This window comes from Schistocerca serialis, chromosome 1 (assembly GCF_023864345.2).
Source record: "Schistocerca serialis cubense isolate TAMUIC-IGC-003099 chromosome 1, iqSchSeri2.2, whole genome shotgun sequence".
NCBI classification, from domain to species: domain Eukaryota; kingdom Metazoa; phylum Arthropoda; class Insecta; order Orthoptera; family Acrididae; genus Schistocerca; species Schistocerca serialis.
The window spans coordinates 476,150,015-476,163,557 of record NC_064638.1 but is presented as its reverse complement, the minus strand read 5'-3'; the positions used below and the strand labels follow the sequence as shown (position 1 = coordinate 476,163,557).

The window sequence follows — 13,543 nt, the reverse complement described above, 5'->3', positions numbered from 1 at the left end:
TGCTGTTTGTAGTAGCTTACCCGCATTCCTATTGTTTTATTCATTATTAAACCTACTCCTGCATTACCCCTATTTGATTTTGTATTCATAACCCTGTATTCACCTGACCAAAGGTCTTGTTCCTCCTGCCACCGAACTTCACTAATTCCCATTATTTCCAACTTTAACCTATCCATTTCCCTTTTTAAATTTTCTAACCTACCTGCCCGAGTAAGGGATCTGACATTCCACGCTCCGATCTGTAGAACGCCAGTTTTCTATCTCCTGATAACGACATCCTCCTGAGAAGTCCCCGTCCGGAGATCCGAATGGGGGACTATTTAACCTCCGGAATATTTTACCCAAGAGGACGCCATCATCATTTTTCCATACAGTGATTTGTCCCTATTGAGCACAAATTCTACTCACCACTGCGTCGGCTTATGTCGCTTCACCCGTTCGACATCGATATTAATGGTCCAGCAGATTCGAATTTTGGTCCGTTCTGATTAGATATTTTCTTACGAGAGAACGCAGATTATGCAGATTTGCTAAAAACTGTAAACAGTTCACGCATAAAGCGATGTTAATAATGAGTGCCTTGCTGATAATGAATAGAATTACCCATGGGAAAAGAAATTCCTTTCGGAGTCTATAGAAATCTGAATCAATATAATGTTTATCACGCTGTGCATGAAAGGAAATCATCACGTTTGTAATCGGTAGAACTTTTTTACTGGATGCAGCAGTAAAGAGAAAAGGGGGAAAGTTACGATGATAATTACTCATCAAGCTAGCAGTGACAATAAGCTTGTGGAAAATGCAGGTTTTATTCAGTCAATTTAAGTAGCACAAAAATGCTTCTTACAGCAATCTGAAGTTCGAAAAATGACTTTCAAATCTCATTTAAGCTATCCTGATTTAATTTTGCCGCTGTGACAACAAAAATTTTTGGAGAGCACTACAGCAGTTGCTTAAACAAGACGCTACCACGTTTATCTACTGACGCTACCGACGAGTATAGCACACACACACACACGCACACACGCATGGGCGCGTTCACGCACACGTCGGTTTCAATACGATGAGAAATAGAATGCGTGAGATACGCGTTAAAAATCGTTGTATGAAGGTCTACAGCCAAGCATTCGCTCGTTCTCTGAACTACACTGCGTAACTGCTGCATTACAATAATTAAATTATCACTATAAATTTATCGTACTTTATAATGTGTACTTGTGGCTATGATGATTCAGTGCTTTACTTCCTATCTGAATAATTGCTCATACAAAACAGTGATTAAAATTTCGATGTTTTGCCCATAGTTTGAAGCTTTGTTAGGTTCGATGATTCGTTGCAAACAGGTGTATTGTGTTATGAGTTGATGGTTGCGTTTTCCGATGTGTATTTGCTGCGATGTGTTGACACAATGCGATTGAACAACATAATGCACTTCGCGATTCCTGCGTTCTTTTTTCTACCTTGTACGGACACCTGATTTAGCTGTGAGGTAGATAACAGAGATAAAAGAGTATACTGATAAGCGATAGACGATAAATCGGTAATCTGCTAAACGTTGGAATAGCAGTGGAGTTCATTCAATGTAGTCTGCGCGTGTAAGAAAGAAGTTCGTGATGTGGGCGTATTACGAGACGGAACCTGGCATTCTACCTCCGGAATTGAACAGGAGGTAAGATACCTCTTGTCAAGAACTAGTATTGACTTCGGACGCGGGAGGCTTTGCATTTCAGGTACATAGTATGAAGTGCTCCGTAACAGACTTCCCGTTCATGCCATTATAGTCATTTTTGTTTTGTTTTAGCATTGTATAACAGATTCAAGGGTTTGTTCCCTAGCCTCGATAAGATGTCACTGCAGGCGACTTCTCGTGGAACATGTGGACATTCAAAAATATTTTTATCTGTTAAATAAAATTTGAGCTTATGTCAGCCTACAGTCCGGTCGCATTCTTTGAAGCACCGTTAAGAGCGTGGGATAACACTTGCTCTGTACGGACTTGAAAATACAACCCATTACATGCTGTTTGTTATGTTAATATAAACATTCGATTTTTGAAACTACAGTTTCCTGCATCCATGCAGAAAAAAGCGCTACGCACACCTTCGCTTGATACTACGTAAGACGCTTCTGTGGAAGATAGGTCACACTTTAAAGTGTCGGACAACTTTAGTCAACAAAAATATTGAATTTGCGAATGTCTTAATTTCTATTACAATTATAAATGTAGACGCACATTTTTGAATGCCATATTGTGCCGTAAACTGTAGTAAAATACTTTCATGCTAAGATGTCTATACACACAGTGTGTTGTTTAGGACTACGTCACTGGGAGTGACTGCCATCTTGTGTATGTGGTTAGTGGTTAGACCAGCTGAGACCGGAGGAATGATCTGTGAAAAGTTGCCTTGAAGTGTGGTTACTAGTACAACTATACATACATTGTTAACAGTAAGTGTTGCCGTTACAAGTGGAAGTTAGGAAAAGACGTATGTTTTTATTATGAAGTAATGAGCGATAAGCTGTCATTGCAGGCGACTTCTTGTAAAGATATGCCTGTTTAAGAATGTTTTTATCGGTTAAATAAAAACCGAGCTTATGTCAGCCTACCGTCCTGTCGCTTTCTGTTAAGTACGAGCATGAGAAAATACTTGCTTTGTGCGGACTGGAAAGTACATTGCGGTACAGGCTGTTTGTCTTGCTAATGTAAACATTCGTTAGGTTTGATAGCTCCAGCACATTGTTTTGAATTCCGTCATTAAAGACGTATTGCAATTCATGCTTGTTTAGTCACAGGCAGACTTTGTGAATATTCACTGTAATTTTTCATGTATTACCCAGGCATCTTGCATCTGTCTGTGCTGTTACTGCAGATACCGTTTCATCATCATCACCACCACCACCACCACCCCTTGTACACATTCTGAAGAGGAAACATGAATACCTCTGACCATGGGTAATCATAGACAGAAATATTAACGAATATTATTATTTTGTAGGGTGGAGGTTATTTGGTTGATGCACTCAAACACAGTTGCTTCCATCTTTGGATTGAAAGAAAATACTCTTCCATATGACTGAATTAGGTAATTTGTATTGACAGGTCTTGTGATGGCCAGCTTTGTTTTAACAAGCAATGTGTGATATGCATGCCAGTGAATGTATTGCATGTGGGCCTTGGTACTAACAAATAGCACTTTTGCACAGCAGTTTGAAAACAGTTAAATATGTATGTAATGTGTGTACATGTATGGGATGTAATTGGTTGTGGTAGGTAAGGAGTGACTAGATTTGCTAACCATACTAGTTGCGTAGTGTGAACAGCGCAAGACTGTTGTATGATTGAAGATTATGCCAATAATCAGAACAGCTGCGAGGGTCGTTACTGGTCACAGAAACAAGGAAAAATGTTCTCGAAAGATGTCTGTATACTTAAGTTTTGCTGTGTAGTGTAAGCCTTTGTCTTAAGGTGATTGAAGTTTTTACTCTTTTGATATCTTGGATACTTTATTACTATGAGTTTATTATGGAAGGCAGGAATGTATAGATCAAAATCTGCCTATGATAGTGATCATTTCTGGTTAATTTGGTGAACATGGACCATTTTATTCTAATTTAACAGAGACAAACTTCATTGATAAGCCAGGCATTTATTCCTGTGTAGCCTGCATTTTATTCTGGAGGCCAGAACTTCTTAAACAAATAGGCACTTAAAAGAAAGTGGGAATGTGTTTCCATCACATACATGCAGAATATGTTTGAAGTCGGTCATCTTGCGTCTTGTAGGAAAAAAAAAAAAAAAAAAATCTTGATGTGTTTTTGTGCAGGTTTTATTTATTTCACCACTACACTGAGTTTACGTTTACAAATAGAGAGAAGAAAAAATAAATATTGCAAACATAATAGTTACATCTGATTAGCTCCACATGTATGATAAACATTAAAATTTGCAACTTGATGCATAACACCAAGTGGATTACTAATAACAAACTGGAAAAAGAAGAATTACATTTGTGTGTGTATTAATCTCAACAGGGGCAGTGTTATTGTGCTACTCAAATACTCCTTAAATGCTGAAGGGCATTTTATGGTACTTGGCAACTCCAAGTTGATGTTCAGGAGCAGTGGCCTATGGGAACAACTGTAAAGGCTTTTCCCATTTACAATTGTTCCCATCAGCTAATGTGCCGAGTGTCTGCTTTGGCTAAAGTTACATATTGGACGCCCCTCCCCTCCTCCCTGCAATCTTGATTGTGGTGACAGACTGATCTGGAGTGCAGCCTGAGGTCTAAGTTAGGTTGTAACGTGACAGCTTAGTTGTGAGTTGGTGAAACCAAATGTGAAAGCAAAAAATTTGGTTGCGGTAACATATTGACCAACATTGATGTCTAGTGTTTATGTCCATACTATACTGAAAAATGCTATGGGGGCTCAAGTACATAACTTTTGCCTCAGGTTGAATTGTGTGAATAGTATTTGTAGCTGCATTTTGATTATTATTTTGGGCCATGGTTATGAAGTAACAATTTGTGATGTTCTCATCTTTAGCTAAATTATACCTGGCACACTAAAAAGAAATGGAGAGCATGTTCTCCATAACTAGTCCTCCTTTGGTATCAAACTCTCATTCTGTGAATGATTATCAGTAAGAGTATCTTGCAAGAGAACTTTAAGCAGTCTCTTTTAAGTGATTTGTTGTTTAATAGCTCTGCATTAGTAAAAAAGAAACTTGTTTATGGGACATCTGCTAACACTTCTGGGAATTGTTAACCAGGAATTGGACTGAGCAGTAAGGGTCTAAATTGTAGGGTCAGATGAAATATCATGATCAAGAATATTAGTCATAGTGCGTATCCAGAGATTCATGTGTGGTCAAGATAAGAGGACAGCATCAAGTCACTTTGGAGGTGGGAGAATACAAGAAGTGTGTTATTTGCAACCACTTAAGTCAATTTTCATGTGTGTTGCTCACAGAAAAGTAAAACTGCTATTAGCACTCTGAAAAACGTACATGTTCGTACAAGTGTGGAGTCTGTAAACAAAATTCCTAAGTCAGTTACTATTGGTTATCTGTCGTCAGCCAACTGCAGTTTTTAACTAAAGAGAATTACACCAGACATGTTTCGCTTTTATTTATAAAGCATCTTCAATGGTTATCCTGCAAATTGGATAGGCTACATGCATTTGTACATTTTTTATTGTTTTGGGTTAAAAACAGTTTTTTTTTTGTAGAGTTGTGTGCTTCTTCACTCCTTGCCAGCAGTGGATTGACATCACAAGACTTCGATTCACGTATGCGCTTGCCAGTTTTTCCCGCGCTGCAGTATATCTGGTGCTTCATTATTTACACTTCTCTTTGGTAAACTGAACTGAAGTTGTGTGTTTATCACTCTGCACAGCAACATTGTTTATGTCTGTTCATTTGTTTTCATTCACAGTGAGTGTTGCCAACCTGTGAAGCTGTTTGTTTGTTTTTGTGTGTGTGTGTGTGTGTGTGTGTGTGTGTGTGTGTGTGTGTGTGTGTGTAAATTAGTGAAATTGTCTTGTATGATAGGTAAAGGTAGGAGGGGAGATTTTTTTTTTTTTTTTTGTGGGGGAGGGGGGTGTGTGGATGGGCCTGGATGGTGATTATAGGAAAGAATCTGGGAGGATAGATAGTAGTGGTAAATGGAGCCTTTGATAATATGTGTACATTTAATGTTGTATTAATGGTCAGTCAGTTTAAAGAACGTGTGTTTTGCCAAGTTGGTCTTATCGTTTGTTTCTTTCCTGTCATGGTTTTTTGAATAGGGTAGTTTCCTTGTAAGGTGAGGAGGTATTTTTTGTTGTTGTTTATCCTTATGATTTCCATGTCTGTGTCTCTGCTGGTAATTTTTTTTTAGTGTTGGTGCAAGTGTTCTGCAAAAGTTGAATGATTGCTCTTTCATGTTCCTTCCATCTGATGTTAAGTACCCTCCTGGTTTTACCTGTGTATCTTCCATCACATGTATTTCATTTGGTATAGCCCTGATTTCTGGTACAGATCAGTTTTTCCTACTGTGTTTGGGAAGTAGGCTATTTCTGAATTGAGTTGTTGATTTGGTGGGTTGTTTTTACACCTTGTGTGTTGGAAATATTCAATATTCTGTTGTGTATTTGTGGTTGTATATCACTGTGTATCATTTCTGTTTCTTTCGCACTTTCTGTTGTTCTTATATTTCGTGTGTGTTTGTTTGTGTACAATTTTGTCCTTGTATTGGTGACAGCTGGATTTTTTTTTTTTTTTTTTTTTTTTTTTTTTTTTTTTTTTTTTTTTTTTTTTTTTTTTTTTTTTTTTTTTTGTCTTGTTCAGTTTTGTTCCTAAGTTCTCTCTGTATCCATTGTTCATGGCTATTTGTTTTGTGGTATAATTTTTTTTTTAATTATCTGTATCAAATGGTACTGTGTTTAGTCTGTGGAGCATGTATCTGAGTGCTGCCTGCTTTTGAGAACTGGGGTGTTGTGATGTCTCATGTGTGATTGTGTCTGTTGTTGTCGGTTTTCAATATATGTCAAATGTGTGATAAAAACTGCCAAGTGCATATGTGAATCAAAGTCTTTCGACATAAACCTCTGCTAGCAAGGAGAGAAGCAGCAGAATGTGTAAAGAAACACCGTAACTTGCACAGTAACTTTACAAATAAAACCTTGTTTTTAACCTAAAACAACCAAAAATGAACAAATATATGTATCCAATTTGCAGAATAACCACGGAAGGTGTTTTATAAATAACAACAAAACACATCTGGTGTAATTCTCTTTAATTAAATTGCAGTAAGTTCAAGATAATCAGTAGTAACTGATTTCAACAGCTGCTGCGGAAGATGGCCATGCAAACAAACGTATTGTAAAGTTCCTAAGATAAGTATCATTTTAAATTGCAGTTTTCAAAGGATATGGTGGAAATGGCATTGTAAGTCCAGTTACTTTTTGGAGACCAATATTTCTTACAGAAGCCTTGTATTCTAATTTGCCAGTGCATTTATAGGCTTTGAAGGTATCATTCACAATGAAAGGGCTTTGGTAACTGTGGGTGACTTCTTGAGCAGCCCTTTACAGAGTCGCTGTGCTGAATCTCGTGAACCTTGGCATTTCCTCTAGCATATAAGGTTTTCTGTCAAGTGGCATTTTACATTCCAGATTGTTACATAAGAATAGGCCTGTGTACACTTACCTAGCTGTAATGTAAATGGTCATAGTTCATGCATGAGAGTGTAAATTCTACAATTGTGGGGAATGTTTGATAAAATACAAGCAGGGGTATGCCAAGTCATACATTCACACATCACATTCTGTAAATCCCGCCATAATGGAGAGACTTCAAGGATCTGGACTGTGTCAGACAGAAACACCTATTGCTTGCCACTTCTGTAAAATATACTGGCAACAGATGACCAGTGCTAACCTGTTCCTACAGATAATTAGAGGACTGACTTGATTATTTTCTTTATGTACTTTTGGAGAAAAACAGCTACTTTGAAAAAAGCTATTGCCCCTTCTCTTATACTACTTTATATTACTCAGCTGTTTTAATCTGATACTTGAGACCAAGCATTTACATAGCTTTACACATATCACTGTCAGCTGTCTACTGAGGCCAAACTGCTTAAGTTAAAATTAGTTTAATGTAGAGTTATGCAGAATCTACATCCTTGAGTCCATATATTCTGATAAGTTATAGGATTAGTGGCTAATCAGATATTCTTTCACTTACTTTCGTGCTCGATATCTACTGGCAGCCTGTTAAAAGGCTTTACACCAGATTATTCAAACTACAAGACAGCAATGCATAATCTACTGAAGCTGTGTTATACCTGGTATTGTGATTGTAGACTGCAGAGTTCATCCTGAATTAACTCTTGTTATTAATTACAATTATGAATAGGACTGTATGATGTATTGCCACATACGTGTAACAATCTGTAGCTCCCTGAAAGAGGCTTCCACAACATACATGGTTATCAGCTTTATACAAAGTTCACTTTGTACCCTTTTGAAGAACAAATACGTCTTTTAACTTAGCTGCATTTTGCCAGAAGATTGACAGAGGAAAGCATCGAGTGAAATTATGGAAAAAAGGTTGGTAGCAATCCTGTTGTATGTTGTTGACGCAATGAAAGGAATTTCTAAGTGCAAAGCAGGAAGATCTGAATTTTTTCATTACGTTGTCTACATTCTTGTACCACTCCAGTTTATTATCTGTCTGGGATCTTGACATGTGTGGCTCATGTAGTTTACCCCTATTGATGTCTACTTCTGGTACCTGAAAGTCATCTTTATTTCTTTGCAACTACATTATATGACACTTTCCTAACAAAGGAAAATCCAGTTGAGAATTATGATACACAATAGTCATAATTTTTGTACAGTGGTAGGAGATAGTGCCATGAACAACAAACCAGTCCTGGCCAGTGGGGTGGATGCATGGGGGTGAGGGGGTGGGGGCATTTAAAGATCACTTTTTAGGTTCTTCTTGAGTAAGTCAAAAACCACAGCTTGTAGCAAAAATGTTTCCAAGTATAAAATTGAAGTACATTAAATTTTCTACAAGAAAGGGCCTATTCATTTTTCCTCTAGCTTCTGAATTGTAGGGATGGAACAATCACAGCTAGTATTAAAAATTGTGTTTTAAGAGGATTAAAATGTTGTTTTTTGTAAATAAAGTGGTTAAGGACAATTATTAAATATGTGTGATATGTCTAAGCTCAGTAGAGCTGTATTATGGTGTAAATTGTGGTCTGTGGTTGAAACAGTATGGAGAGGTAGGAGGTGTAGTCACCAGATTGTGATTGTGCACTTCCCTCCTTCATAGGTCTACAAATTGAAGAGCGAGCATGTGTTTCTCGGCTCTCTGTGCCCCACTATGTCACAAGAAGCAACAACATGATGGTTCACAAAATTATACTGACTCGTCTACAGCTTGCCTTATGAATCACTATAGATGGAGTGTGAACACATGCCCATAGGGTGTTTATTTTCCACAAAGTGCATTAAATAACATTACATGGAATACAGTTATGAGTTACTAATAACACTAACACAAAAAATGAACATGGACTGATTCTGAGTTAATAGCTACACATTGGTCTACACTTCTACATGGGAAATTCATTTATCGTCATTCTGTATGGCAGTTTTAGCATTCTTCTGAGAAAAGTAACATCTGCCACCACAAGTGCTGCCCACTTTTCAGTTCACAGACTGACTATATCTTCCCAGCATTTCTTGTCCGGTTATCCTCTTCTGTGAGTAGACAAAATAACTTCACTGAGCCCGTGATTATATAATGAAGCTATTTTCAGTTCACTGAATTTTTATTTGTAATCATTAAGTGAATATTTATGTAAAATATGTCCCTATAAGTAAAGGCTAGTTGTCATTGACCTATGTAACAGTGGTAGAAAAGGGACTGTGTTGGCAAATGTGGCACATTACTCCAAATTGCAAAGCCATGTAACTATTTTGTAGTCTCATTGTGGTGAATTAATGAATGACCAGAAAGCTACAGCCCATCTTTCATTATTGTATTATTAGTAGAATTCATAATTCTCTTCCATTTAGGAACTGCTGGCACTAGGACAGTGGATTACACTAAGTGGAGCCACTTACCAGACATTCACATTGTAACTTGTAAGATGGGCATCAATATGTCTGTTGTTGTTGTTGTTGTTGTTGTTGTTGTGATCTTCAGTCCTGAGACTGGTTTGACGCAGCTCTCCATGCTGCTCTATCCTGTGCAAGCTTCTTCATCTCCCAGTACCTACTGCAACTTACATCCTTCTGAATCTGTTTAGTGTATTCTTCTCTTGGTCTCCCTCTATGATTTTTACCCTCCACGCTGCCCTCCAGTACTAAATTGGTGATCCCTTGATGCCTCAGAACATGTCCTACCAATCGATCCCTTCTTCTAGTCAAGTTGTGCCACAAACATCTCTTTTTCCCAATCCTATTCAATACCTCCTCATTAGTTATGTGATTTATCCATCTAATCTTCAGCATTCTTCTGTAGCACCAAATTTCGAAAGCTTCTATTCTCTTCTTGTCCAAACTATTTATCATCCATGTTTCACTTCCATACATGGCTACACTCCATACAAATACTTTCAGAAACGACTTCCTGACACTTAAATCTGTACTCAATGTTAACAAATTTCTCTTCTTCGGAAATGCTTTCCTTGTCATTGCCAGTCTCCATTTTATATCCTCTCTACTTCGACCATCATATGGGATGAAAATGATCGTGTTGTACAGTAATCTGCTGTAATGCATTGCTTGACTTATTTTAAAATACATGAAGTTCCATAACACCTAGGTAACCTACTTTTCTTGCAGAGGGAGCGGATTTAGACATCTGGATGCCTTTAGATATTAGGAGAGCTGAAGGTTGGACGATACATTTGATACCCCTGAAGGTGTGAAAAGTATACCAGCCATTGATAGTAGAGACTGAACCTGTTCACTGATCTGCTTTCATAAGCTGGCTCGTACTCAGGCCTCAGCAATAAACAACTGACTGGTTCATGGCATGTAGTGGTGGTGGTGGATGGGAGGACACAGCGGGGAGGGGAGAAGGAATCTAAACAAGGTAGCTCGTCACGAGAAACTATTGTCAACGAGTCTATTCTATGGCATTTTTAGTTCTGTGGAGATATCACTTCACTGTGGCTGATTAATGCCTTTTGTAGCAAATTTATTTCCCAAGACAGTTACACGGTTGAAAAATGACAATAAAATGAAATTTATATTTCTTTTAATTGATGAAGCAAAGTATATGGGGCAGCTAAGTAGGAAACATGATATTTCTTATTACTAATGCAGCCTTATAATGGAGTGTCATTTTCGGACAAAGTTCAAATTGATATAAACTTCTATTTCATGACTATTTTATTTGCATGTTAACTATAAAAACACTGGCTATCAGTGAATTCTGTTTATTTTGCTTTTTAGTAAAACATCAGTGTCAGGTCCCTTTTTCTAAGCCCTGCTTATCCGAAGGTAAACTTTTAAGTTGCAATCTATGAGCAAGTTCCTGTGGGTAGATTTCGTTCTTTTCACCGAGAAAAAGTTTTGTTTCTCACAGTTATGTAGTTCCAGACATCGGCATAATTGCAGCTGTGAACTAGTGAAGTTGTGGAAATTTACTTTGAATCTGCTGGACTTATTTTATTAGAAAATATATCATGCATCTGCCTGTCCCACTGTAGCTAGACATCCTACACAGATTGTTGTAAATTGATGTTAGTATGTCTTTTGAAGTTCCTAACCTGCCCACTATACTGCTTTTCATCAATTTAAAAAGAGCTAACCTCCACTTTAGCACTGCACCATTAAGTACACACACTTGCAGCTGAGGTTATGGCAGACGTAACACACGGTCATTCCTCTGAAGACAGCACACAATTTGCAATATGTATTTATGCCTGACAGTACATTTTACCGTAAGCACTCACTATCCAGGTGGCAAACTAGTGTGAGTGCTCATGCCCATCAGGTCACTTCTTGAACAGGATTGGTAGAGACAGTAAAATCAACAGATAATAAAAAACGTATTGTCAGAAGGCTACACATAGGGGAGGCTGTTCATTGTGGTAGACGCTTGACAGCTTCGGCAGTATTTTTTTTTTTTTTTCCAGAATAGCTCACTTATCAACAGCAAATCAATACTCTCTTAAAAAACTGAAAATAATTTTGCCATATAAACAAAGGCTAAGAAGCGCAAATGGCGGAGGAAGTCGCCTTTACCAGAAAAAAGCCCCAACTGCTGTACAGGATGACAGAGTACCAATTTCCTCTTTAGCTGTATGCAGAGATTTATGTAGATTCTGCCCTTTTGGATTTCTTGTTTCAATATTTTTAGTAAGTCATTTATACAAACGTCCCAAAAATGAGATCGACAGGAAGTGCAAAATGGCTAAGCAGGGATGGCTAGAGGATAAATGTAAGGATGTAGAGGCTTATCTCACTAGGGGTAAGATAGATACTGCCTACAGGAAAATTAAAGAGACCTTTGGAGAAAAGAGAACCACTTGTATGAATATTAAGAGCTCAGATGGAAACCCAGATCTAAGCAAAGAAGGGAAAGCAGAAAGGTGGAAGGAGTATATAGAGGGTCTATACAAGGGCGATGTACTTGAGGACAATATTATGGAAATGGGAGAGGATGTAGATGAAGATGAAATGGGAGATATGATACTGCATGAAGAGTTTGACAGAGCACTGAAAGACCTGAGTCGAAACAAGACCCCGGGAGTAGACAACATTCCATTAGAACTACTGACGGCCTTGGGAGAGCCAGTCCTGACAAAACTCTACCATCTGGTGAGCAAGATGTATGAGACAGGCGAAATACCCTCAGATTTCAAGAAGAATATAATAATTGAAATCCCAAAGAAAGCAGGTGTTGACAGGTGTGAAAATTACCAAACTATCAGTTTAATAAGTCATGGCTGCAAAATACTAACGTGAATTCTGTACAGACGAATGGAAAAACTAGTAGAAGCTGACCTAGGGGAAAATCAGTTTGGATTCCGTAGAAATATTGGAACACGTGAGGCAATACTGACCCTACGACTTATCTTAGAAGCTATATTAAGGAAAAGCAAACCTACGTTTCTAGCATTTGTAGACTTAGAGAAAGCTTTTGACAATGTTGACTGGAATACTCTCAAATTCTGAAGGTGGCAGGGGTAAAATACAGGGAGAGAAAGGCTATTTACAATTTGTATAGAAACCAAATGGCAGTTATAAGAGTTGAGGGGCATGAAAGGGAAGCAGTGGTTGAGAAGGGAGTGAGACAGGGTTGTAGCCTCTCCCCGATGTTATTAAATCTGTATATTGAGCAAGCAGTAAAGGAAACAAAAGAAAAATTCGGAGTAGGTATTAAAATCCATGGAGAAGAAATAAAAACTTTGAGGTTTGTCGATGACATTGTAATTCTGTCAGAGACAGCAAAGGACTTGGAAGAGCAGTTGAACGGAATGGCTAGTGTCTTGAAAGGAGGATATAAGATGAACATCAACAAAAGCAAAATGAGGATAATGGAATGTAGTCGAATTAAGTCTGGTGATGCCGAGGGTATTAGATTAGGAAATGAGACACTTAAAGTAGTGAAGGAGTTTTGCTATTTGGGGAGCAAAATAACTGATGATGGTCGAAGTATAGAGGATATAAAATGTAGACAGGCAATGGGAAGTAAAGCGTTTCTGAAGAAGAGAAATTTGTTAACATCGAGTATTGATTTGAGTGTAGCCATGTATGGAAGTGAAACATGGACGATAAATAGTTCAGACAAGAAGAGAATAGAAGCTTTTGAAATGTGGTAGGACATGTTCTGAGGCATCAAGGGATCACCGATTTAGTATTGGAGGGCAGTGTAGAGGGTAAAAATTGTAGAGGGAGACCAAGAGATGAATACACCAAGCAGATTCAGAATGATGTAGGTTGCAGTAGGTACTGGGAGATGAAGAAGCTTGCACAGGATAGAGTAGCATGGAGAGTTGCATGAAACCAATCTCAGGACTGAAGACCA

At 38.0% G+C, this 13,543-nt stretch overlaps 1 protein-coding gene across 5 annotated transcripts in view; it reads left to right on the top strand.

The window, feature by feature from the left end:
• Nucleotides 1-2,327: 2,327 nt before the first annotated feature.
• LOC126473556 (AP-1 complex subunit gamma-1) overlaps nucleotides 2,328-13,543 on the top strand; it is a 188,498-nt gene continuing 177,282 nt past the window's right edge. For 2 of the 5 annotated variants that reach the window (XM_050100697.1, XM_050100692.1), the window contains exons 1-2: nucleotides 2,328-2,448; nucleotides 2,839-2,953. In XM_050100697.1, the coding sequence (XP_049956654.1) occupies nucleotides 2,934-2,953 (20 nt within the window). In that variant the 5' untranslated portion in view covers nucleotides 2,328-2,448; nucleotides 2,839-2,933. Of the gene's footprint in view, nucleotides 2,449-2,838; nucleotides 2,954-2,996; nucleotides 3,084-13,543 lie in introns of those variants that run through there. The other 3 variants (XM_050100716.1, XM_050100703.1, XM_050100711.1) reach the window with 3 other exon arrangements.